Below are 27,732 nucleotides of genomic sequence, written 5' to 3'. Positions count from 1 at the left end.
TACCCTACCGCCCTCCGTCCCTCGACCCCCACACACCACCTCCCCAGCGTGTCTCTGGTTTGCTAGTTGCTATTTACCTCTGTGTTAATCCACACCCCCTCCCTCCCTCTTTCTCGCTCACTCCCCTTATTCTCTCAAAGCCAGCAGGCTGCTACTCGATACAGACCGCTTGCTACATGATCTCCTGGAAAACACTGTTCCGCATCTCTCTTGCCACTCGATGGCCGGGCCTTTGTAGATTATACACCAAGCGGAAGAAAGATGCCAGCGCCAGGACATTGACTCCTTTCCTCCTTCTGCTTCCCCCTCCCCTTCCTTAATCTCCCACCTCTTGATCTCTACCCACCCCCCGTGCCCTCTCCTGTCCTGTGCCCCCTTCCTCCCAACCTCCCCCTCCCCTACCCTACCTAAAGTCTTGCTCTCCCTCTCACCCCCTTGACAATGTTACCATGCATTAACTGGCTTCAGCCTTTCCTTGCCTTGCTCTCTTCCACCTTGCTGACTCGGGGCCACAACTGTCCGTCCAGCTGCCTGTGTCCAGACCACCACACCGTGGACTGCCAGGGCCAAGGTCTCACCCGCCTCCCAAGCCCCATCCCCCTGGACGTCCGCCGCCTCCTGCTCTCTGACAACTGGATTCCCTTGATCCCCTCGGATTTCCTGGTTCTGTACAGCGACCTGGTCTACCTGGACCTGAGGAATAACTCCCTGTCTGGGCTGGAGCCTGGCACCCTCAGCACCTCGTCCCGCCTGGTCTTCCTGGACCTGGGCAGCAACAACCTGACAGAGATCCAGTCAGAGACCTTTGGAGAGTCCAGGAGCCTGATTAAGTTGCGGCTGGGGAACAACCCCTATCTTAGCCTGGTGGAGGAGGACGCTTTCCTGGGCCTAACCTCGCTGCGGGTGCTGGAGCTGGAGAGAAACGGCCTGCAGGGGCTGGACGTGGGGGTGCTGGAGCCCCTAACCTCACTCCGGGTGCTGCGTCTGGAGGGTAACCCCTGGGTGTGCAACTGTCACTTTGCTAAACTCTTTGTGTGGCTGATGGAGAACAGCCACAAGCTTCCAACGGGTATGTAAGCTGCTTAACAGCACGTATTTGCTTTAACATCTTTGCCTGTGCTAGGACATATAAAACCACTATTTTGTCAGCCCACTCATTTCTGATTAGAGTTAGTCCCATGTGGCTCAGATGGTAGAGCATGGTGTTTGCAACACCAGGGTTGTGGGTTCAATTCCCACGGGGGGAAAAAATTAAGAGTGTCTGCTAAATGACTAAAATGTAAATTAGAATATGAAACTGCACAGTACACTGAAAGACAGATAACGTGATGTGGTTAGTATGAAATGTCTCTACACTGTGTGTATACAAATATGAGGAACCATATTTGTATACATACAGTGTAGAGATATTTCATACTAACCACTGTTATGCACATTACGTTATCTGTCTTTCAGTGTACTGTGCAGTTTCATATTCTAATTTACTCTTTATTTTCAATTGTCTAATATAGAGTAAACAGCTATTGACTAACAACCTCATCATAATTTATTTCATGTGCAGTTTGTTGCTCATACTACTGATAATTCTGTATGGATATGGACACTTCAATGCTGTCATAAGGTCACTCTGAAACATCTTGATAATCATTAGAAAGAGAGAAGATAATTCTGGAAGACGAGTGGAGGGTCCCAGATTACAGATACCAGATTGTGTCTGAATAATGAATTAACCATGTGTTCTCAGATTGTGTGTGTGTGTGTGTGTGTGTGTGTGTGTGCGTGTGTGTGCATGTGCATGTTCTAAAATCACAACAAGGAGACTGTTTATTGACACTGTCCAGGTTTCATACTCAAACACTGCACTCTTAGAAAAAAGTGGAAATGGTTCTACATGGAACCCAAAATAGTTTTACCTGGAGCCAAAAGAGTTCTACATGGAACCCAAAAAGGGTTCTTCCATGAGAGTAAGAACGGTTTTTTTCTAAGAGTGCAGTTTTTGAGTATGAAACCTGGATAGTGTCAATAAGCAGTCTCCTTGTTGTGATTTTAGAACATACAAACACACACACAAGCAGGGTTCTTCAAAGGCTTCTCCTATGGGGACAGCCAATTAAACCTTTTAGGTTCTAGATAGCACCTTTTTTTCTAAGAGTGTGTCCACCAAAATATCGAGTGGGTAGATCACATGTAAGATCTTCAAGATTAAAAAGATATGAGGCCAGGGAATCAAATTCAATAGGATCTGAATCACTTGATAGATCATAATATACCTGCATTGTTTATGTAATTACAGACAGTAAGCATTACGTATAGCTTCTGATCCACACTTTGTAGTGTTGCCATATTTATAGACAGTGAGGGTATTGTCCACATAAATCTTCCTTGTTTGCAGTGCTGACAGGTTATTGCATGCAGTATATGCTCACTCTCATTCTCCGGAGCTCCAGTGCTATGGTGAGCTCTGACCTGAGCAAACGCTCTGTGAGTGGAAGTCCAACTCCATATTTACATATTAACTGCTTCCCAAGAGAGTTAGTCTAGTGCTGCTTCACCCTCGTACATGTTTATTAAGGGCCATACAAATGAGGTACACCAATGTCAGCTGGAATGAGGGCCTGTATTGAAGTAAGCTATGTGGTGCATCCCAAATGGCATCCTTTTCCCTTTATAGTGCACTACTATAGACCAGGGTCCATAAGGAATGGGGTGCCATTTGGGACACACACTATGTTATTACAGTACGCTAATCAAAGCAACAGGGTGTTCTATGGATCATATCAATTGATCAAATGGCCACATTGGCAATCTTCACAGTGGATTTCATTTCAATAGCTGTGCCCTGGATTCCAGGTTATATTAACAAAATTATTTGGGGACACATTAACACCTAGTTTTCAGTGAGCACAGACACATATACAACAACACTATGGTGCTTCCTACATGCTCTTCTATAGGCTTTAGCAACTGTAGGCTCCAGCCTTATCAAATCAAATGTATTTATATAGCCCTTCGTACATCAGCTGATATCTCAAAGTGCTGTACAGAAAATGATGTCTGGTTTAGCACCTTTAATAGGGCTAACCATAGAAAACCTTTACTGTATGTTGACCTAAAGGACATGTGGATTGTACAGTATATTTGACACACAGGCAGACTTACTCCTTCCCATTGCCTTTGGGACAAACTTGTTGAATGCCATGATAATCTGTTCATCATTCTGACAAGGCGGCAGACTAGAAACATGGATCGGAATGTATACACTAGGAAGAAATGGAGCTTTGATGGATTAGGCTAAACGAGACCTTTACTCACTGATTACTCAATTCCTGACTTTCTGAGGCAAATCACAATCAATGTTCTTGTTCTTCACTACAGCTGTGAACAAAATGGAGAATGAAGGGCACGGAATAATGGAGCACTTGCTGAACTGGACACTTCCACAGAGCCATTCAATCAAGCCCAGTCACTGGGTTTGTGGGATAAGTCAAAAACGTAATTTTCTCTTTTCATTGGACACCGTAATTTCACTGACCGAAACGGTAGCATCTTTCTTTTCCCCACTTTTCTGTCAGGGACATTGCTCTGTCAGATCCTGATTGAGATCGTCTTGATCTGTTAGGTACCTGAGAACATGAATAGACACATTGAAGCCTAGTGTACTCTCAGGTACTGTATCAACAAGATGCAACAAAGCTCAGATAAAGAGGCAACTGCAATTGGCACATATGTTTTTTGACTTGTAAATGAATATACCCATTGATTCTTGAAGAATATAACCACTCTGTTTATGTTGGAACTGCCGATTGCCCGTTTAAGACACATTCACTGAGGATATTTCACGGTGGTTCCTGTAGGTGAATGTGTGTAATCACACTACAGCATAGGTCAAGGATGAACAATCAGCATCTATTATTCACAACTACACTTCATTTGATACTGATGACAGCATGCCATTGACACTGACATTATCTAGACTAATGTTCCATCACAGTAAAAGATACTCCATCGCTCTGCGAGTGACACACGGTGCGTGGGTAAAATCACCAGGGAAGCCAAGCCCCCCCCCCCCCTCCACCCCCCCAAAATTACCATATTACAATCTACGGTGCCTTCGGGAAAGTATTCAGACCTCTTGACTTTTTCCACATTTTGTAATGTTACAGCCTTATTCTAAAATCGATTAAATAGTTTTTTCCTCTCATCAATCTACACACAATACCCCACATTGACAAATATTTTACATAAGTATTCAGACCCTTTATTCAGTACTTTGTTGAAGCACCTTTGGCAGCGATCACAGCCTCGAGTCTTCTTGGGTATGACGCTACAAGCGTGCCACACCTGTATTTCGGGAGTTTCTCCCATTCTTCTATACAGATCCTCTCAAGCTCTGTCAGGTTGGATGGGGAGCGTTGAAGCACAGCTATTTTCAGGTCTCTCCAGAGATGTTTCAATCAGGTTCAAGTCCGGGCTCTGGCTGGACCACTCAAGGACATTCAGAGACTTGTCCTGAAGCCACTCCTGCATTGTCTTGGCGCTGTGCAGATGGTTGTCCTTCTGGAAGGTTCTCCCATCTCCACAGAGGAACTCTGGAGCTCTGTCAGAGTGACCATCAGGTTCTTGCTTACCTCCCTGACCAAGGCCCATCCCCCCCGATTGCCCAGTTTGGCCGGGCGGCCAGCTCTAGGAAGAGTCTTTATGGTTACAAACTTCTTCCATTTAAGAATGATGGAGGCCACTGTGTTCTTGGGGAACTTCAATGCCGCAGACATGTTTTGTACCCTTCCTCAGATCTGTTTTATTTTTAATACATTTGCTAAACTTTCTAAAAACTTGTTTTTGCTTTGTCATTATGGGGTATTGTGTGTAGATCGCTGAGAATTTTTTTTATTTAATCAATTTTAGAATAAGGCAGTAACGTAACAAAATGTTGAAAAAATCAAGTGGTCTGACTACTTTCCAAAGGCACTGAATGTGTTGTGATAATTGCATTGTTTGCTCTATAACCTGTTAGTTCATATGCCTTGGCACCGTGATATACAGTATAGGCTAAGGTCGATACAACAAGAAGACACAGTAGCAGAATAAATTCAAGCACACATTTGTTCCATTACAAAACCGGAGAGCAACATCTGTCCAGGGAAGTCCACAAAACATATTGTATTTAACAAACAATTACATGACCGACAGCATGGTCAAGCAAGGTAATGTTTACAACATTTTCGGACTAATTAACAACTATTGATTTAGAACCACAGAGAGTTACCGGATGTCCGGTAACAGAAGCTGCCTCCACTATTCCAGCACCATATCAACTTCAATATTTCAACATCATCAAATCACCTCTGCTTAGTCTGAAACAGTGACTAAAAAGATACCAAAAACGATTTAGTCCAATCAACGTAAGCTAAACATGATGTGGCTGTCCATGGCACTGATTTCTCTGTGTGTGTGTGTGTGTGTGTGTGTGTGTGTGTGTGTGTGTGTGTGTGTGTGTGTGTGTGTGTGTGTGTGTGTGTGTGTGTGTGTGTGTGTGTGTGTGTGTGTGTGTGTGTGTGTTGGTGTGTGTGTGTGTGTGTGTGTGTGTGTGTGTGTGTGTGTGTATGCGTGAGTAAGCGTGTGCATGCGTGAGTAAGCGCGTGCATGCAAACAGAAAAAACATGTTGACTCACCCTACTTGTAGAGAAACGCCAATGCCATCCTTCTCTTTCATGTTGCCTAAACGATCTACAGTACACACTTTTAGTTTTTGTTGTCCTAGGCTACCTGGCTAAAATGTTGCTCGTTAGCCTAACTTCCTTTCATGGACAACGATGCAGTAGGCCAGCTAGTTATCATTAGCATACATACTTCCATCCTCTCAGGCCAGGGGCACAATGTATGAATTTATGGTTGGATCATAATCGCTGTTATAATCATTGGCCAGTACAGAGAATTAAGTAAAACCACAAGTCCAAATCAATATCTCCATTCATGATTAATTTAGGAAAGGAACGATTTTAGCTAGCTAGCTAGCTAGTGTAACAGTGTAGGTTCCATCCCTCTCTTCGCCCCAACCCGGGCTTGAACCAGGGACCCTTGCACACATCAACAACTGACACCCCACGAAGCATCGTTACCCATCGCACCACAAAAGCCACGGCCTTTGCAATGCAAGGGGAAACCCTACTTCAAGTCTCAGAGCGAGTGACGTCACTGATTGAAACGCTATTAGCACGCACCACCGCTAACTAACTAGCCATTTCACATCCGTTACACTAGCCACTGGAGGACAACAACACAACGAGATGTAACAATTCAAGTTCTCCTGTCAATGACGTTTGGCTTTTGATGTGATTGGTCTGAAGCCAAATCCAAACCGGCTTCTCTTGACACTTTTTTTTTTGGTGCGCCAACACTGATTGGATATTATCATTTATATATTTTTATCAAGGGAGGCCAAATGCTCGCTGGCTTCCCTTGCATTCAATGCTACGGGTGGCAACAATGTCGTACTCTTTTTGACCAGACAGCATGAGATAGATTCACTACACATACTAGGACAGAGGGACGCTGTTCTGCTCGCTTGAATGCTTTCTCCGGTGATATACGGTACATTCAGCCTCTGCGAATTAAAGGAAATTTATGAAACACGGAGAGACGAAAGCAAAATTATTTTTGTATGTTTTGTTTCCTTGTCAATTTTTTGGTGATGTCTGGCTTTCCTTGGCTTTCATGAATACACGCCACTGCACACACACAAACATATAATGCCAACTCTATAGCAGCATGGCAACTGTAATCACATTGATATAAGATACTATATCATCCCCGCAATCATCCCCGTCATTCGCAGGAGAAAAAGACACACGGATGAACGTCCGGGTGCCTTGTAAGGTCCGTCGCCGAGAGGGTAATCTACCTTTACCATGGGTCCTACTAGCCAACGTACAATCAATCGATAATAGAATAGACTACGATCACCTAGAAGGCATCCCAGAGTCGCCTCTTACCAGTTAAGACTGGTATTTTACGGTTACTATTTAATGAAGCTGCCAGTTGAGGACTTGTGAGGCGTCTGTTTCTCAAACTAGACACTCTAATGTACTTGTCCTCTTGCTCAGTTGTGCACCAGGGCTTCCCACTCCTCTTTCTATTCTGGTTAGAGACAGTTTGCGCTGTTTTGTGAAGGGATTGGAAAATTCTCGCATGGAATAGCCTTCATTCCTCAGAACAAGAATAGACTGATGAGTTTCAGAAGAAAGTTCTTTGTTTCTGCCCATTTTGAGCCTGTAATCGAACCCACTAATGCTGATGCTCCAGATACTCAACTAGTCTAAAGAAGGCCAGTTTTATTGCTTCTTTAATCAGGACAACAGTTTTCAGCTGTGCTAACATAATTGCAAAAGGGTTTTCTAATGATCAATTAGCCTATTAAAATGATAAACTTGGATTAGCTAACACAACGTGCCATTGGAACACAGGAGTGATGATTGCTGATAATGGGCCTATGTAGATATTCCAGAAGAAATCTGTTGTTTCCAGTTACAATAGTAATTTATAACATTAACAATGTCTACACTGTATTCCTGATCAATTTGATGTTATTTTAATGGACAAAAAATGTGCTTTCTTTCAAAAACAAGGACATTTCTAAGTGACCCCAAACTTTTGAACGGTAGTGTATATCCTACCAACAAGACATTAAAAACTGTAATATCTTATGTTTCACTGAGTCGTGGCTGAACAACGACATGAATAACATACAGCTGGCAGGTTTTAAGCTTTTTTGGCAGGATAGAACAGCGACCTCTGTTAAGACAAGGGGTGTGGGTCTATGTATATTTGTAAACAGATGGTGCACAAAGTATCAAGGTTTTGTTCGCCTGAGATAGAGTATCTTATGATAAGCTGTAGACCACACTATTTACCAACAGAGTTTTCATCTGTATTTTTCATAGCTGTCTATATACCACCACAAACCGATTCTGGCACTAAAAGCGCACTCAATAAGCATTTTGTATACGGCCATAAGCAAACAGGAAAACGCTCATTCAGAGGCGGCGCTCCTAGTGGCCGGGGACTTCAATGCAGGCAAACTCAAATCTATTTTACTTAATTTCTACCAGCATGTTACTTTGGTTGCACTGACATGTGCAACCAAAGGAGAAAACACTCTAGACCACCTTTACTCCACACACAGAGATGTGTACAAAGCTCTCCCTCGCCCTCCATTTGGCAAATCTGACCATAATTCTGACCTGATTCCTGCTTACAAGCAAAAACTAAAGCAGGAAGCACCAATGACTCGGTCAATAAGAAAGTGGTCATATGAAGCAGATGCTAAGCTACAGGACTGTTTTGCTAGCACAGACTGGAATATGATTCTTCCGATGGCATTGAGGAGTACACCACATCAGTCACTGGCTTCATCAACAAGTGCATTGATGACGTTGTCCCCACATTAAGCGTACGTACATACCCCAACCAGAAGCCATGGATTACAGGCAACATCCGCGCTGAGCTAAAGGGTAGAGCTGCCGCTTTCAAAGAGCGGGACTCTAACCCGGAAGCTTATAAGAAATCCTGCTATGCCCTCTGACGAACCATCAAACAGGCAAAGCATCAATACAGGACTAAGATCGTGTCGTACGACACCGGCTCCGACGCCTGTCAGATATAGCAGGGCTTGAAAACTATTACAGACTACAAAGGGAAGCACAGCCGAGAGCTGCTCAGTGACACAAGCCGACCAGACAAACTAAATTACTTCCTTGCTCGCTTCGAGGCAAGTAACACTGAAGTATGCATGAGAGAGAGCATCAGCTGTTCCGGACGACTGTGTGATCACGCTCTCCGCAGCCGATGTGAGTAAGACCTTTAAACAGTTCAACATTCACAAGGCCGCAGGGCCAGATGAATTACCAGGACGTGTAATCTGTGCATGCGCAGACCAACTGGCAAGTGTCTTCACTGACATTTTCAACCTGTCCCTGACTGAGTCTGTAATACCAACATGTTTCAAGCAGACCACCATAGTCTCTGTGCCCAAGAGCATGTAGAGATGAAGTGCTTTGAATGGTTGGTCATGGCTCACACCAACACCATTATCCCAGAAACCCTAGACCCACACCAATTTGCATACCGCACCAACAGATCCACAGATGATGCAATCTCTATTGCAGTCAACACTGCCCTTTCCCACCTGGACAAAAGGAACACTTACTGTATGGGAGAATGCTATAAATTGACTACAGCTCAGCGTTCAACACCATAGTGCCCTCAAAGCTCATCACTAAGCTAAGGACCCTGGGATTAAACACCTTCCTCTGCAACTGGATCCTGGACTTCCTGACAGGCCACCTCCAGGTGGCAAGGGTAGGTAACAACACATCCGCCACGCTGATGCTCAACACGGGGGCCCCTCAGGGATGCGTGCCCTGTCCCCTCCTGTACTCACTGTTCACTCATGACTGCATGGCCAGGCACGACTCCAACACCATCATCAAGTTTGCCGATGACACAACAATGGTAGGCCTGATCACCAACAACGATGAGACAGCCTATAGGGAGGAGGTCAGAGACTTGGCCTCAACGTGATCAAGACAAAGGAGATGATTGTGGACTACAGGAAAAGGTGGACAGTGCACGCCCCCATTCTCATCGACGGGGCTGCAGTGGAGCAGGTTGAGAGCTTCAAGTTCCTTGGTGTCCACATCACCAACAAACTATCGTGATCCAAACACACCAAGACAGTCGTGAAGAGGGCACGACAAAGCCTATTCCCCCTCAGGAAATGAAAAAGATTTGGCATGGGTCCTCAGATGATCAAAAGGTTCTACAGCTGCACCATCGAGATCATCCTGATTGCATCACTTCCTGGTATGGCAACTGCTCGGCCTCCGACCATAAGGCACTACAGAGGGTAATGCATACGGCCCAGTACATCACTGGGGCCAAGCTTCCAGCCATCCAGGACCTCTATACCAGGCGGTGTCAGAGGAAGGCCCTAAAATTGTCAAAGACTCCAGCCACCCTAGTTATAGACTGTTTTCTCTGCTACTGCACGGCAAGCGGTACCGGAGCGCCAAGTCTAGGTCCAAAAGGCTACTTGTCAGATTCTAACCCCAAGCCATAAGACTCCTGAACAGCTAATCAAAGGGCTACCCAGAGCCCTCTTTTACGCTGCTGCTACTCTCTGTTTATTAGCTATGTATAGTCACTTTAACTCTACCTACATGTATATTATCTCAATTACCTCAACTAACCGGTGCCCCCGCACATTGACTCTGTACCGGTACCCCCGTATATAGTCTCGCTATTGTTATTTTACTGCTGTTTAATTATGTGTTACTTTTATTTTCTATTTTTTACTTATCTATTTTTTTCTTAAAGCTTCTTAAAGCATTGTTGGTTAAGGGCTTGTAAGTAAGCGTTTCACTGTAAGGTCTACACCTGTTGTATTCAGTGCATGTGACACATATCATTTGATTTGATTTGATTTTATAGGCAGCGTCAGACAATGTAGGCATTATGTTACTCAACCCTTCCCCACCCCCAAACCCATCACCATCACCACCAACACCGAAACCATACAGACTCTCTCCATCTATTTGCAATTTAGCATTCTGGTCCTCTCCACAGATAGAGCCAGAGCCAGAGACAGAGAAAGAGAGAGCAGGACAGCCAGTGTCTGGGCTGAGCTTGTTGTGCTGCATGGTGAGATGAGAGGAGAGCCACGTGACTGGAATATCACAGAGCGATGAGGTCACTGAATCTCTCCGCATGTGGAAAACCCCTTCTGGTCTGACTGTGACTCACCACACACAAAAACACGCACACACACGCACACACACGCACACACACTTGATAATGATGTATTCTGACTGCTGACCACAGCAGCTACAAACACAGGCATGCCAAAATGGAAGCATCCGAAACTGCCTTTATTATCATGACTGAGGTACACCATACGTGATTTAGATGAATGTTTTATATTGAATACTTCTTCCAAAAACAGCTAATACCGATTGATTTAAAAATAAAATAATTTTGATTAGTGCATTAGTAGAATAGATTGGGTTATTTTACCATAGCCCCATTGATTCCCCTTATCATTATAAGTAAAATAATCCACAGTATAATCTATTTATCCTCATCATTTCAATTTGATCAGATAATTTGGTACTGTTCCATTATTATCTGTTACAGTGTATTATTTTATTTTATTCTGGTATGATATGTAATCCCCAGAGTGCAAATATGAATCACCAGAGTGCAAACATAAGTCTATTTCTTGTTCTGCACACTTCTGTTTTTCTCATGCAATAATTTCAAGTTTCAAGTTTTTATTAGTCGTATGTACAGGATACACATGGCATACACCATCCAACGAAATGCTTATTTTCTGGTTCCTTCTTGACAACAATAAGGAATAGTAAAAGATAAGAACACGAACATAGTAAATGACTCAGTAGAATATAATCATTTTTTTTGCATAAGCACAATATTTACACGTGTTTTGCGGAAGGGGGGATTGGGTGGAAGGTGTTTAAATTGTGCATTATTTAGCAATAATAATAGGAGTCTGGTAGAAGCAGTTGTGATGTGTGTGTAGCATGAATGTATGTGTGTGTGTGTGCGTGCGTGCGTGCGTGCGTGTATGGATGAATGTGTGGGTGTGTGAGTGAGTGAGTGCATGAGTGCTAAGGTGCGGAGAGTCAGTGCAGGTGGTCAGTCCAGTTCAAGTGTTCAGCAGACTGATGTATTGTAGATAGAAACTGTCTCTGAGCCTGTTGGTATCAGACCCGATGCTCCGATACCATCTTCCCAACAGTAAGGGAGTGAACAGTATGTGGCTGTGCTGTTTGGGGTGCTTGATGATGCTGCGGCCCTTCCTCAGACACCGTTTCGAGTAGATGTCTTGGATGGGTGGGAGCACGGTCCCAGTGATGTACTGGGCCATCTTCACCACCCGCTAGAGGGCCTTGCGGTTGTGGATGGAGCAATTCCCTTACCAGGATGTGATGCAACCAGTCGAGACACTATCAACAGTGCAGCGGTAGTATTTGGAGAAGAGATTTCTTCAGCTGCCTTATGAAGTGGAGACGCTTTTACGCCCTCTTGTCAAGAGTGGTGTTGTTGTTGGTCTATGTCAAGTCCTCGGTGCTGTGGACGCCAAGGAACTTAAAACTGCTGACTCTTTCTACTGCAGTCCTGTTGATATGGATCGGGCATGTTTCCTCCTCTGCTTCCTGAAGTCAACAATCAACTCTTTTGATTTGCTGACGTTGAGTGAGAGTTGGTGTCCTGGCACCACAATGCTATTTCGCTTACCTCCTCCCTAGAGAAGGACTCGTCGTTGTTGGCTATTAGGCCTACAATCGTGGTGTCGTCAGCAAACTTGATGATGGAGTTGGTGTCGTGCAAAGCCACATAGTCGTGGGGGAACAGGGAGTACAGAAGAGGGCTGAGGACACACCCCTGGGGGGCTCCTGTGTTAAGAGTTAGTGTGGAGGAGGGGTTGCTGCCAATCCTCACAGCCTGTGGTCTGCCAGTCAAAAAGTCCAGGATCCAGATGCAGAGGGTGGTGTCCAGACCCAGGGCTCTGAACCTGGTGTCGAGCTTCGAGGGAACAATAGTGTTGAAGGCTGAACTGTAGTCAATGAACAGCATTCTCACATTCAGTGCCTTCAGAAAGTATTCACATACCCTGACTTATTCCACATTTTCTTTGGGTTACAGCCGGCATTGAAAATGGATTAAATTGAGATTTTGTGTCACTGGCCTACAAACAATACTCCATAATGTCAAAGTGTAATTATGTTTTTAGAAAGTTTTACAAATTAATAAAATGTCTTGAGTCTATAAGTATTCAACCCCTTTGTTATGCCAAGCCCAAATAAGTTGCATGGACTCACTCTACAGTATGTGCAATAATAGTGTTTTTGAATGACAACCTCATCTCTGTACCCCACACATATAATTATCAGTAAGGTCCCTCGGTCAAGCAGTGAATTTCAAACACAGATTCAATCACAAAGACCAGGCAGGTTTTCCAATGCCTCGCAAAGAAGGGCACCTATAGGTAGATGAGTTAAAATAAAAAAGCAGACCTTGACTATCCCTTTGAGCATGGTGAAGTTACAGTTGACGTCGCATGTTTTCATACACCTTAGCCAAATACATTTAAACTCAGTTTTTCACAATTCCTGACATTTAATCCTAGTAAAAAGTCCCTGTTTTAGGTCAGTTAGGATCACCACTTTATTTTAAGAATGTGAAATGTCAGAATAATAGTAGAGAGACTGATTTATTTCAGCTTTTATTTATTTCACCACTTTCCCAGTGGGTCAGACGTTTACATACACTCAATTAGTATTTGGTAGAATTGCCTTTAAATTGTTTAACTTGGGTCAAACGTTTCGGGTAGCCTTCCACAAGCTTCCCACAATAAGTTGGGTGAATTTTGGCCCATTCCTCCTGATAGAGCTGGTGTAACTGAGTCAGGTTTGTAGGACTCCTTGCTCGCACACACTTTTTCAGTTCTGCCCACAAATGTTCTATAGTAATGAGGTCAGGGCTTTGTGATGGCCACTCCAATACGTTGACTTTGTTATCCTTAAGCCATTTTGCCACAACTTTGGAAGTATGCTTGGGGTCATTGTCCATTTGGAAGACCCATTTGCGACCAAGCTTTAACTTCCTGACTGATGTCTTGAATATATCCTCATCATTTGCTTGTCTCATGATGCCATCTATTTTGTGAAGTGCACCAGTCCCTTTTGCAGCAAAGCACCCCCACAACATGATGCTGCCACCCCTGTGCTTCACGGTTGGGATGGTGTTCTTCAGCTTGCAAGCATCCTCCTTTTTCCTCCAAACATAACAATGGTCATTATGGCCAAACAGTTAGATTTTTGTTTCATCAGACCAGAGGACATTTCTCCAAAAAAGTACGGTCTTTGTCCCCATGTGCAGTTGCAAACCGTAGTCTGGCTTTTTTATGGCGGTTTTGGAGCAGTGGCTTCTTCCTTGCTGAGCAGCCTTTCAGGTTATGTCGATATAGGACTCATTTTACTGTGGATATTGTCACGTCCTGACCAGTGAAAAGGGTCATTTGCCATAGTAGAAAGGTCAGGGCGTGGCAGGGGGGTTGTTTTGTGTGTTTTGTTTTTTTTTGGTTCTAGGGGAATTTGTTCTAGTTTTCTATTTCTCTGTTTCGTTTTCCATCTTTGGCCGAGTATGGTTTCCAATCAGAGGCAGGTGTTTTTCGTTGTCTCTGATTGGAAGCCATACTTAGGCAGCCTGTTTTCCTTTGGGTTTTGTGGGTGGTTGCTTTCTGTTTAGTGTGTTAGTATACCTGACAAAACTGTTTGGCTGTCGTTTGTTTTTTCTTGGTGAAGTGCTTTCATTAAAAGGAAAAGATGAGCACTCAACACGCTGCGCCTTGGTCTCTTCAATACGACGCCTGTGACAGATATAGATACTTTTGTACCTGTTTCCTTCAGCATCTTCACAAGGTCCTTTGCTGTTGTTCTGGGATTGATTTGCACTTTTCGCACCAAAGTACGTTCATCTCTAGGAGACAGAACGCGTCGCCTCCCTAAGCGGTAGGATGGCTGCGTGGTCCCATGGTGTTTACACTTGCGTACTATTGTTTGTACAATGTGGTACCTTCAGGCGTTTGGAAATTGCTCACAAGGATGAACCAGACTTGTGGAGGTCTACGATTATTTTCTGAGGGCTTGGCTGATTTCTTTTGATTTTCCCATGATGTCAAGCAAAGAGGCACTGAGTTTGAAGGTAGGCCTTGAAATCCACAGGTACACCTCCAATTGACTCAAATGATGTCAATTAGCCTATCAGAAGCTTCTAAAGCAATGACAGAATTTTCTGGAATTTTCCAAGCTGTTTAAAGGCACAGTCAACTTAGTGTATGTAAACTTCTGACCCACTGGAATTGTGATACAGTGAATTATAAGTGAAATAATCTGTCTGTAAACAATTGTTGGAAAAATTACTTGTGTCATGCACAAAGTAGATGTCCTAACCGACTTGCCAAAACTATAGTTTGTTAACAAGACATTTGTGGAGTGGTTGAAAACGAGTTTTAATGACTCCAACCTAAGTGTATGTAAACTTCCGACTTCAACTGTATATTAATTACACTTTGGATTGTGTATCAAAACACCCAGTCACTACAAAGATACAGTTATCCTTTCTAACTCAGTAGCTGGAGAGGAAGGAAACCGCTTAGGGATTTCACCGAGGCCAATTATGACTTTAAAACTGTTACAGAGTTTAATGGCTGTGATTGGAGAAAACTGAGGATGGATCAACAACATTGTAGTTACTCCACAATACTAACCTAAATTACAGAGTGAAAATAACAAAACCTGTACAGAACACAAATATTCCAAAACATGCATCTTGTTTGCAATAAGGCACTAAAATAAAACAGCACAAAATGTGGCAAAGAAATTAACTTCATGTCCTGAATAATTATCCTCTACGGGCTAGGGGGCAGTATTGAGAATTTTGGAAAAAATATGTGCCCATTTTTAACTGCCTCCTACACCAACTCAGAAGCTAGAATATGCATATTATTGTTCAGGTTTGGATAGAAAACACCCTAAAGTTTCTAAAACTGTTTGAATGGTGTCTGTGAGTATAACAGAACTCCTATGGCAGGCAAAAAGCTGAGAAGGTTTCATGCAGGGAGTACCCTGTCTGACAAGGTGTTGTTGTTCTTGCTTCTGTTTATTGAAGAGTCAGGATCTTAGCTGTAACGTGACAATTCCTAGGGCTCCAATAGGCTCTCAGAACCCGGGAAAAACCTGAACGATGACGAGGCAGCCTCAGGCTGAAACACAGAATCCCCTTTTCCAAGTGGCCCATCAGAGGACAATGGAATTAGGCGCGTGCGCGATTTGACCCCGTGCAGTATTTTCCTTCGGCTGTGTAGCTAATTGCAGATTCCCGGTCGGAATATTATCGCTTTTGTACGAGAATAATGGCATAAAATTTGATTTTAAACAGCGGTTGACATGCTTCGAAGTACGGTAATGGAATATTTAGAAATTTTTTGTCACGTTCTGCGCCATGCGTGCGACCGTGATTTACCATTCTGATAGTGTCTAGAACGCACGAACAAAACGCCGCTGTTTGGATATAACGATGGATTATTTGGGACCAAACCTACATTTGTTATTGAAGTAGAAGTCCTGGGAGTGCATTCTGACGAAGAACAGGAAAGGTAAGACCATTTTTCTTATAGGAAATGTGATTTTGGTGAAGGCTAAACTGGGTGGGTGTCTAAATAGCTAGCCCGTGATGGCTGGGCTACGTACTTAGAATATTGCAAAATGTGCTTCATCCGAAAAGCTATTTTAAAATCGGAAATATCGAGTGCATAGAGGAGTAATGTATCTATAATTCTTAAAATAATTGTTATGCTTTTTGTGAACGTTTATCGTGAGTAATTTAGTAAATTGTTAGTAAATTCCCCGGAAGTTTGCGGGGGTATGCTTTTTCTGAACGTCACATGCTAATGTAAAAAGCAGGTTTTTGATATAAATATGAACTTGATTGAACAGACATGCATGTATTGTATAACATAATGTCCTAGGTGTGTCATCTGATGAAGATCATAAAAGGTTAGTGCTGCATTTAGCTGTGGTTTGGGTTTTTGTGACATATGCTAGCTTGAAAAATGTGTGTCTGATTATTTCTGACTGGGCACTCTCCTGACATAATCTAATGTTTTGCTTTCGTTGTAAAGCCTTTTTGAAATCGGACAGTGTGGTTAGATTTACGAGAGTCTTGTCTTTAAATAGCTGTAAAATAGTCATATTTTTGAGAAATTGAAGTAATAGTATTTCAAACGTTTTAAAAATCGCGCCACAGGATTCAACTGGCTGTTACGTAGGTGGGACGAATTCGTCCCGCCGGTCCCAGAGAGGATAAAAGCGTTATGTTTGAGGCAAATCCAACACAACACATCACTGAGTACCACTCTTCATATTTTCAAGCATGGTGGTGTCTTCATCATGTTATGGGTATGCTTGTCATCGGCAAGGACTAGGGAGTTATTTTAAGGACAAAAATAAACTGAAAATATAGCTAAGCATAGGAAAAATCCTTGAGGAAAACCTGGTTCAGTCTGCTTTCCAACAGACACTGGGAGACACATTCACCTTTCAGCAGGATAATAACGTAAAACACAAGGCCAAATAAACACTGGAGTTGCTTAGCAAGACGACATTGAATGTTCCTGATTGGCCTAGTTACAGTTTTGACTTAATAAATCGGCTTGAAAACCTATGGCAAGACTTGAAAATGGTTGTCTAGCAATGATCAACAGCCAACTTGACAGAGCATGAAGAATTTTAAAAAGAATAATGTGCAAATATTGTACAGTGCAAAGCTCTTAGAAAAACTCACAGCTGTAATCTCTGCCAAAGATGATTATAACATATATTGACTCAGGTGTGTGAATACTTATGTAAATGAGATATTTATGTATTTCAGTTTCAATAAATCTGTCTCTGTTCTATTATTACCCAGGGGTTGATCTGGTGTCTCTAGTAACACACTGGTTGGAGCAGATTACTCTCTTCCTTCTGTATAAACCAAAGCAGATAGATCTGATTGCAACATGGACATTTCACAAATGAATATTTGCCTTGGAGAGGTGAATAAAGCAAAGTTGGAGAAAATCCTAAGGAAAACCTTATATAGGGATTATGTAATAGGAGTTACGTGTGTCTGTGACAGGTGTTCAGTGAAGCTCTTTAAATCACACCAAACGACGAGACAGGGAACGCAGCCTGGCACTAAGCACATGTATTTATATGGCTATTAAAAGAAAATCATAAATTCCTGTGGAGTGTTAGGTGTTGATTTATGGCAATGTGGTTCTCTGCTGCAGTGAGTAAATTCAACACTTGATACTTTGCACTATTATAAGAGGGAAAACTAAACACAAACATCAAATGAATGGGGTTTTGGGACTTGATGTGATTCGATGGGTGTGGAAAATGATTAGACACGAACACACACAATATAGGAGCTACTACTGTAGACGTACTGGGCTATAGCTCCTGTAAGGCAAAACAATGGCACCCATCTGGTCTCGCAATGTCCTCACTTACACTGTTACAGTTGGATGATATCCCAGACAAGCCATTATTGGTGGATTTCAACCACGGTCAATGCATGCCATTCCAAATTGTATGGTCAGCATGCTATTCAACAGTACTGTGAACAGACAAGACAGCTAATCACCTGTGTAGGCTTTTTATTCAATCAGAGAGAGGTCAGGTCCAACATGCATTTAGATCTGAAAGGAATTAATAGATGCAATATGATGAAAATGCCACTAAACATACAGGGCAGAGTGTAGCTGTTACCTTCACTGTTAAGCTATTACCATACTTACAGTGCATTCAGAGAGTATTCAGACCCCTTGACTTTTTCCACATTTTGTTACATTACAGCCTTATTCTTAAATGGATTCAATTGTTGTTTCCCCTCATTAATCTACACACAATACCCCATAATGACAAAGCAAAAACAGGTTAGAAATGTTTGTGAATGTATTAAACATAAAAAATTGAAATATGACATTTACGTAAGTATTCAGACCCTTTACTCAGTACTGTTGAAGCACCTTTGGCAGCGATTACAGCCTCAAGTCTTCTTGGGTATGACGCTACAAGCTTGGCACACCTGTATTTGGGGAGTTTCTCCCATTCTTCTTTGCAGATCCTCTCAAGCTCTATCAGGTTGGATAGGGAGCGTCGCTGCACAGCTATTTTCAGGTCTCTCCAGAGATGTTCAATCAGGTTCAAGTCCTGGCTCTGGCTGGGCCACTCAAGGACATTCAGAGACTTGTCCCGAAGCCACTCCTGCGTTGTCTTGGCTGTGTGCTTAGGGTCATTGTCCTGTTGAAAGGTGAACCTTCGCCCCAGTCTGAGGTCCTGAGCGCTCTTCAGCAGGTTTTCATCAAGGATCTCTCTGTACATTGCTCTGTTCATCTTTCTCTCGATCCTGACTAGTCTTCTCATGGTCTGAGACTCCTTTAGGTGCCTTTTGGCAAACTCCGAGTGGGCTGTCATATGCCTTTTACTGAGGAGTGGCTTCCGTCTGGCCACTCTACCATAAATGACTGATTGGTGGAGTGCTGCAGAGATGGTTGTCCTTCTGGAAGGTTCTCCCATCTCCACAGAGGAACTCTGGAGCTCTGTCAGAGTGACCATTGGGTTCTTGGTCACATCCCTGACCAAGGCCCTTCTCCCCCGATTGCCCAGTTTGGCCCGGTGGCCAGCTCTAGGAAGAGTCTTGGTGGTTCCATTTAAGAATGATGGAGGCCACTGTGTTCTTGGGGACCTTCAATGCTGCAGATTTCTTTTTGGTAGCCTTCCCCAGATCTGTGCCTCGACACAATCCTGTCTCTGAGCTCTACAGACAATTCCTTCGACCTCATGGCTTGGTTTTTGCTCTGACATGCACTGTCAACTGTGGGACTTTATATAGACAGGTGTGTGCCTTTCCAAATCATGTCCAATCAATTGAATTTACCACAGGTGTACTCCAATCAAATTGTAGGATCATCTCTAGGATAATCAATTTAAACAGGATGCACCTGAGCTCAATTTCGAGTCTCATAGCAAATGGTCTGAATGCTTATGTAAACAAGGTATTTCATTTTCAAAAAATTATAAAAACCTGTTTTCACTTTGTCATTATGGAGTATTGTGTGTAGATTATTTAATCAATTTTACAATAAAATTGTACTGTAACGTAATAAAACTGTAACGTAATAAAATATGGAAAAAGGGAAGGGGTCTGAATACATTCTGAATACACTGTATATATTTAAATTCATTTCAGATCTACACTGTGTATAGGCTGGGGTTTATTTGGGATTGGACCATAGAGTTACTGTGATCCAGACTGTTTTCTGTCTCTCTCTCTCTCTCTCCCCTCTCAGGTATGGAAGGGTTGGAGTGCTCCCTCCCCATGGACGGGAGTCTTATGTCCCTGAGTCTGCTCTCTGAGGCCAGTTTCCGGGAGTGCCGGGGCTACCTCTCCCTCACGGATATCCTCATAGTCATCTTCTCGGGCATCTCCGTCTCTGTGGTAGCCATCATAGCCAGTTTCTTTCTGGCCTCTATGGTCCACTGCTTCCAGCGCCTGGGCAAAGCCGGTCAGGCAGATGAGGAGGAGGGCAACGACTGAGGGAGAGAAAGAGCGTGATCTGGGACCATATTCAGTGTCACTGCAGACATTGCAGACCCTGACTACATACCTTGTAAGAGGGCCAGGAAGAAGGGCAGGAAAATGGAAGAGTAAGTCAAGGGCCAAAAGGCTCTTACCATGTGAATTCCTGCTCGCCGCATTGGTGCATTGGTGGCAGTCAGAGACACACCAGGAGGGGTGCTAGGGCAGTGGGTTAAACCATACGCTTGAATAATACAAATGTTTTCTTAGCACTGCCTTAGCACTGCCTTAGTGTACACAGCCTTACTACCTTACTTTGAAGAGATCCTCCAGCATTCCCTTGAAATCGTAGTACTATATTTGGGCTGTACTTTAAGTCTAACATGAGGTAAAATTACTTGCACCACCCTTTCAAAGAGGACTATTCCTCTGCTGCCAGGGGCAAACAGGTTCTTTGAGATCTGGGTTGAGCTGAGCGGTAAAAGGATAGAGAGGAGGACAAGGCACAGGCACACTGCAGTCTAATGCATAACTATGTCCATTGCAGTGATTTGAGTAGCAACCTACTTAACCTTTGTTTACCAAAGAGCAGGCTGAATGAGAAGATTCTATTGTTACAATATAGAACACAGAAATCGGATAGCATGAGCTATCAACAAGGATGTTACACTAAACTGTGACACAAACTCTCAAATGCAAAATCAAGTAAATATGGGGGATGTTGTTACAATATCTGTTTTTGGAGCACAAATGTAGCCTGACTATGTTTGGCGAGACAACGCCCTAAGGAGTTGGCAAGAGAGCACAAGCAGTCTGGCACTTAGGCTAGCACAAATGTAATATTGGTTAAAAAACAATCAAACATTAGGTACAGTATACTGTATAGAACAATATGCTAAAATAACCTGCCATTTATGACCCACAAATGTAACTATGGAAATAATGATATTATACAGCTTGTACTGTAAGTGGACCAATGTATTTTCCTGTTTCAGGCATAATTATTGTATTTATTTTTTACATTTGAACAAAAGGTTTATATTGATACTGAAGCTTTTGTTGATGTTTTGGTTGTTTTATTTATTTTTTGTACAAATTAAGTCTTCTCTTGTTTATATGGGGATTTCACATAGTAACAGTATTGTCACATCTGCAAAGACTCTAATTCCAAGCTAGGAGGGCTAAGGTAAAAACTAATTCAGTGTTTCGTCGTCTTCATCATCCTTGATGTTGGGCCTTTTCCTGTGTCGGCCTTTATATCCTCAATAGACCAGCAGCTAGTAGCAGCCAGGTGAAATTGATGAATGAATGCTATAGGTCAATAATGTCATGTGTATTGTTTGGCTAAGAGAATAGTGAAACAACTGGTAGATCATAAATTAAAATCAGCATAGTCACAGATGCTTCAAGACCTGAGTTTTGAACGGGTGTCCATCTGTCTCACTTATGTTGCTTCAGTCAAACTGTATCCGTCTCTGGCACTCGTAACCCACCAATGAGATTTGCTGGCGCTTGTAACCCACCAATGAGATTTGCTGGCGCTTGTAACCCACCAATGAGATTTGAGATCCCAAAAACAGATGAAGGGCTTTTTTTCTGTCATGATGCACCATAACAAACACCTTGAAAAGATAATCATGGGGTTGCAAAGTGCAATATAGAAAAATGTAAAGAGATAAAATAAAAGTGGTAAAATACACACACTAACTTTGCTTTTATAACTTTGATTTCACATACTAGTCTTGTTTCTATGAATGAAGACATATGTAGAATATATATTTTTGTATTGATTTAACTCTTACATAACAAGGTGTCTTAATGGAGAACCAATTCTCATTTGCAATAATAATCTTTTGGAACAAGAAACATCCTGCTATGCATGTGCAATATAATGTTATTTATCTCTGTAAAACAAAACTTTACATGTCAACATGGAGCCCTTCTTTCACATGCAACACAACCTATCTATGGAGAAAAATCCCACTTCCATTATATTGTTTGAAATTGTGGCCCATAGAAATGTCCTATTTCTCTAGTCCAGTCTCATGGATGTATACCCAGATACAGTAGCATCTTACAGTGAAGAGCGGATGTCACTGTCCAACCAAAGGATCCCATATGTGGCCAATAGGGTTGACCTTTACCCTCAATGAAATCTGTTTGTTTCGGTTCAATAATCACAGCTCCCATAATGCTACAGCTGGCATCCATATCCCACGCCATAGAACAGAGAGGTAAGGATGGAAGGGCACCCTCATTTTTCAAGACTTACTGTTATGTGGCATGTGGTCATCAGATTTGTTCACCCTACGAATATAGAGTATATTCTTATTTGTGTTATAATACAGTAAAATTTGCAGACTATCTGAGACAATACGCAAAAGAGATCACTGTCTAGGTTATGTTTGATAGGATAACACAACACTGTCCTGTTATTGTTCTGATGGTAATATTTTTCTTAAAACTTTTATTTATATAATGCATTTGTATGTCCTTGTGGACCTTAATTATGTTATACACGCTGAAATAGTGCCTCATGCACTGGGAGTCAGCATGCTGTTAGGAAGTGTCGGCGAAGGGAGATGAACAATACTGTCTCGTGTGCTGTAAAACAACTGGATGGCATACAGTTGAAGCCTGTGGGCACGGACACACAAAAAAAGGGAGCGGATAAACAGCGGGGTGTTGAGTCAGAACAGAACTCCGACTCCAACACGCCACTGATGAAGATCAGAGTGGAGGGATGGTGAGCCATTCTGCCAGTGCCTCCCTCCTCATCCTTTATGCCGTGCAGTCAGCTGAGCCGCCATACAGAATGGACAGAAGTAGGATGAGAGCGGAGGAGGGGAAGGAGGATTTTCGGGAATCAGGATTTTCCCTCATCCACTGAATTCCTGTTGTCGCCATGGTTACATGGCTGGAGGCCATTTCGGTTGGAAGCCGAAACTGCCACAGAGGAAGAGATTTCAAAATTGCTACGTCACTGCTCTCTCTTTCTCTCTCCTCCGTCTACTACATTGAGACAGGAACAACAAACAGCTGAATTATACAATAGTATTAGAATTCTGATGCCATACACTTATGCAAGTGAGACACAACTTCACTAAATCGAATGCCTCATGTTACACCCTCTGAGGATGGATGCATGTAAACAAATACCATCCCTGTTACATGTCCAATGTCCCACATCTACTTAATGTAGCTTACCCTGCAGAGTTAACTGCGGTGGCCTGCAGGGCAAAAATATGTAGAGAACATAGGAAGTAATGCTACACCTGGAGTGAGTTGAACATTATGAATAATTGAACAGCAGTTGAACAGTATGAATAATTTCTCTGTGGTCCACAAAAGGAATTAGAGTGACAGAGGTCCATGACCATGTTGACTGCCACAGCACCAATAAGGGACAAACGACTTGGAACCAGTTCAAATCTAAAATCCAGCGATAAAGATGGTGGCATTATGGTGCCAATGACTGAAATCAGTGGTTAGAACTAGAAGAAACCAAAACACCGGAGTACCACACAACCTACATGAGGTGGCATACAGTAATTTGTATGTATGGGGTACAGAGATGAGGTAGTAATTCGAAAATCATGTTAAGAACTATTATTGCACACAGAGTCCATACAACTTATTATGTGGGTTAACAAAGGGGTTGACTACTTATTGACTCAAGACATCTTTTGGGGAATATGTAAAAAATCTGAAAAATGTACAGTACCAGTAAAAGTTTGGACACACCTACTCATTCCAGGGTTTTTATTTTTTTAAATTTTTTTACTATTTTCTACATTGTAGAATAATAGTGAAGACAGAACAAACAAATAACACATATGGAATCATGTAGTAACCAAAAAAGTGTTAAACAAATCAAAATATAGTTTATATTTGAGATTCAAGTAGCCACCCTTTGCCTTGATAACAGCTTTGCACACTCTTGGCATTCTCTCAACCAGCTTCATGAGGTAGTCACCTGGAATGCATTTCAATTAAGAGGTGTACCTTGTTAAAAGTACATTTTTGGAATTTCATTCCTTCTTAGTGAGTTTGAGCAAATCAGTTGTGTTTTAACAATGTAGGGTTGGTATACAGAAGATAGCCCTATTTGGTAAACGACCAAGTCCATATTATGGCAAGAACAGCTCAAATAAGCAAAGAGAAACGACAGTCCATTACTTTAAGAAATGAAGGTCAGTCAATGAGGAAAGGTTCCTTAACTTTGAAAGTTTCTTCAAGTGCAGTCGTAAAAAACATCAAGTGCTGTGATGAAACCTGCTCTCATGAGAACCGCCACAGGAAAGGAAGACCCAGAGTTACCTCTGCTGCAGAGAATAAGTTCATTAGAGTTTACTAGCCTCAGAATTCTGCAATTAACTGCACCTCAGATTGCAGCCCAAATAAATGCTTCACAGAGTTTAAGTAACAGACACATATCAACATTAACTGTTCAGAGAAGACTGCATGAATCAGGCCTTCATGGATGAATTGCTGCAAAGAAACCACTACTAAAGGACACCAACAAGAAGAAGAAACTTGCTTGGGCCAAGAAACATGAGCAATGGACATTAGACCGGTGGAAATCTGTCCTTTGGTCTGATTAGTCCAAATTTGAGATTTTCGGTTCCAACCACTGTGTCTTTGTGAGACGCAGAGTAGGTGAACTGATGATCTCCACGTGTATTTCCCACTGTGAAGCATGGAGGAGGAGGTGTGATGGTTTGGGGGTGCTTTGCTGCTGAAACTGTCAGTGATATATTTAGAATTAAAGGCACATTTAACCAGCATGGCTGAAGGAAAAGAGTGAAGGAAAAGCCGCCGACAACTGCTCAGCATATGTGGAACTCAAGACTTTTTGGAAAGCGTTCCAGGTGACTACCTCATGAAGCTGGTTGAGAGAATGCCAAGAGTGAGCTGTCATCAAGGCAAAGGGTGGCTACTTTCAAGAATCTCAAAAATAATATATATTTTGATTTGTTTAACACTTTTTTGGTTACTACATGATGTGTAATTTCATAGTTTTGATGTCTTCAATGTAGAAAATAGTACAAATAAAGAAAAATCCTGGAATGAGTAGATGTGTCCAAACTTTTGACTGGTACTGTAAGTCCAATTTGACATTATGGGGTATTGTGTGTAGGCCAGTGACACAAAATCTCAATTTAATACATTTTAAATTCAGGCTGTAACACAACAAAATGTGGAAAAAGTGAAGGGGTGTGAATACTTTCTGAAGGTACTGTACATTCAAGCCTGCTGTGTGCTGAAAGGAAGCTGCTGCCTGCTATAAGGGATCTCAAATTCAAATGCTTTTTGTTTCGCAGAACTAAGTGGGTCACACCACATCACCAGGATACAGTGCAAAGCATGAACAAGATAAACACATGATAAAATAATTTAACCATACAATCATCTCAAATATCACATTAAGAAATAAGAGAGCTGCTGTGACAGGACTGGTGTGTGTGTGTGTGTGTGTGTGTGTGTGTGTGTGTGTGTGTGTGTGTGTGTGTGTGTGTGTGTGTGTGTGTGTGTGTGTGAGAGAGAGAGAGAGAGAGAGAGAGATGAGAGCAATATCAATCCTTTCCCATTAGGGCCCGTGAGGGTGAGGGGCTTCCCATCTCCCCCTTGCCTCGCCCGTGCAGTGTCCAGATGTGGAGGGTTACAGAGCTGTGAGCTGGAACAGATGGCCCTCTTTGCCACTGCGGGCCTGCCTTGGATTATGTGGTGGCACAGGACCAGTCTGTGGAGCGGATGGGGGTGGAGTTTATGGGGGCAGTGGAGTGGGAAGATTAACATCTGCCAGGGCTTAATGCTGCTGGACGTGCTGGGTATTGGAGGTGGGGAAGTATGGAGGGTTATGCTTACAGGGGAGACCGAGTGTGGTTATTACCATATAGATAATGTGTTTTATGTAATTGTGTGGTTATTACCATATAGATGTCATAATGTGTTTTTATGTAATTGTGTGGTTATTACACTGTTTAGTCTTATGTCTTACTTTCTCAGCCCCTTTATAACTAATTTAACTCTGTTACACATTATTTGAAACAATACACCAATCCATTTTCAACCTAACATCATACATTTCAAAATTCTAGTGGATTATAGTCCAATAAAGTGACTTTTCATATATGTAATGGAGACATGCTACAGCAGGCTATAGAAAAGGCATACGGAGGTAATAGGAATGGAATTGGCCAGTTTGTTAGGTGTTTAGATATACTTGCTGACTCAACAAAATATAACTAATAAGTACTTAAGTAAAGGAACTATCCTGACCTGGTGAATCGACTACAACCAAGATAAATTGGAAATCATTTAGATTTAGGTTTTGAGGTGTGTGTGTGTGTGTGTGTGTGTGTGTGTGTGTGTGTGTGTGTGTGTGTGTGTGTGTGTGTGTGTGTGTGTGTGTGTGTGTGTGTGTGTGTGTGTGTGTGTGTGTGTGTGTGTGTGTGTGTGTGTGTGTGTGTGTGTGTAAAGGAACTATCCTGACCTGGTGAATCGACTACAACCAAGATAAATTGGAAATAATTTAGATTTAGGTTTTGAGGTGTGTGTGTGTGTGTGTGTGTGTGTGTGTGTGTGTGTGTGGGTATGTGTGTGTGTGTGTGTGTGTGTGTGTGTGTGTGTGTGTGTCTTTGTGCATGTGAGTGAGTGTTTGTGCATGTGGGCGTACATGTCTCCGCGTGTGTGCGTGTGTATGCGTGCATGTGCGCGCATGTCCCTGTGTGTAGCCTCCTGGTCTGGTGACCATAGCGATTAGATTTGTGTGGTCTGACTGGATTAGTGTTCTCAGTATGTTTAGCAGATCTGATGAAGTCTTGGGATCAGGCCAGCCCAGTAATTACAAAAGGGGTTTTGAACCACAGTGGGGCCAGGAACGAGAGTCATTAGTAGATGTTGACAGTAGAGATGGATGGATGGAGGAGGGGTAGTAAATCATGAGAATCTAATGGATGTGGTGTTAGTCCAGATTTAAATACTGCCCTGGGATTAGATTTGGCACCTGGTCGCACGAGATTGCATTTCTGTAAACCAGTATAATTTCATAAATGTTTCCACTGACAGCGTTGCACAGGCCATTTTATGGCAGTATGTAATAGTGGAATCAAATGAAACTTTTTTTCCAAGTGCATTTTCACTTCTAGATACAATGTACAGTAAAATGGGGAATACATTTTATTTTTACAATTCAATCATAAAAATATAGAAAAAAGCTAAACTTAAAGAATGAAATTATACCAGTTACATAGGCCATATAGTACAAGGGTGTCTTTAAAACCTCAATGGACGGCACTGCTCACAAATTCCTCTTGCTTGTGAGCAGCAGTGTTAAGGATATCTCATTTAAAAGTGTATCAGGCAAATTTGAACAAAACTGTAATCTTGTCCTATAAATACCCCATCACACGCCCATCATGGTCTACTTTGCTGACTCACTAAGTTATAGCTCCTGGCAAACACACCACCCACTAAAAATCTCACCCCTCAGCCAAAGATGGGTTTTGTCAACATAGTTTCCTC

General features: G+C 42.5%; 1 protein-coding gene across 1 annotated transcript; it reads left to right on the top strand.

Annotated features, from left to right (window-relative positions):
* The first annotated feature begins 167 nt into the window (after positions 1 to 167).
* On the top strand, positions 168 to 21,926 carry LOC115166281 (leucine-rich repeat-containing protein 38-like). Its single transcript, XM_029720127.1, has 2 exons — positions 168 to 1,069; positions 19,976 to 21,926. The coding sequence occupies exons 1-2, from the start codon at positions 442 to 444 to the stop codon at positions 20,221 to 20,223; spliced, it is 876 nt and encodes a 291-aa protein (XP_029575987.1). The 5' UTR covers positions 168 to 441; the 3' UTR covers positions 20,224 to 21,926.
* Positions 21,927 to 27,732: the final 5,806 nt, after the last annotated feature.

This window comes from Salmo trutta, chromosome 28, assembly GCF_901001165.1.
Source record: "Salmo trutta chromosome 28, fSalTru1.1, whole genome shotgun sequence".
In the NCBI taxonomy this organism is placed as follows: Eukaryota; Metazoa; Chordata; class Actinopteri; order Salmoniformes; family Salmonidae; genus Salmo; species Salmo trutta.
The sequence above is the reverse complement of the archived record's forward strand: the minus strand, read 5'-3'. Positions and strand labels throughout refer to the sequence as shown.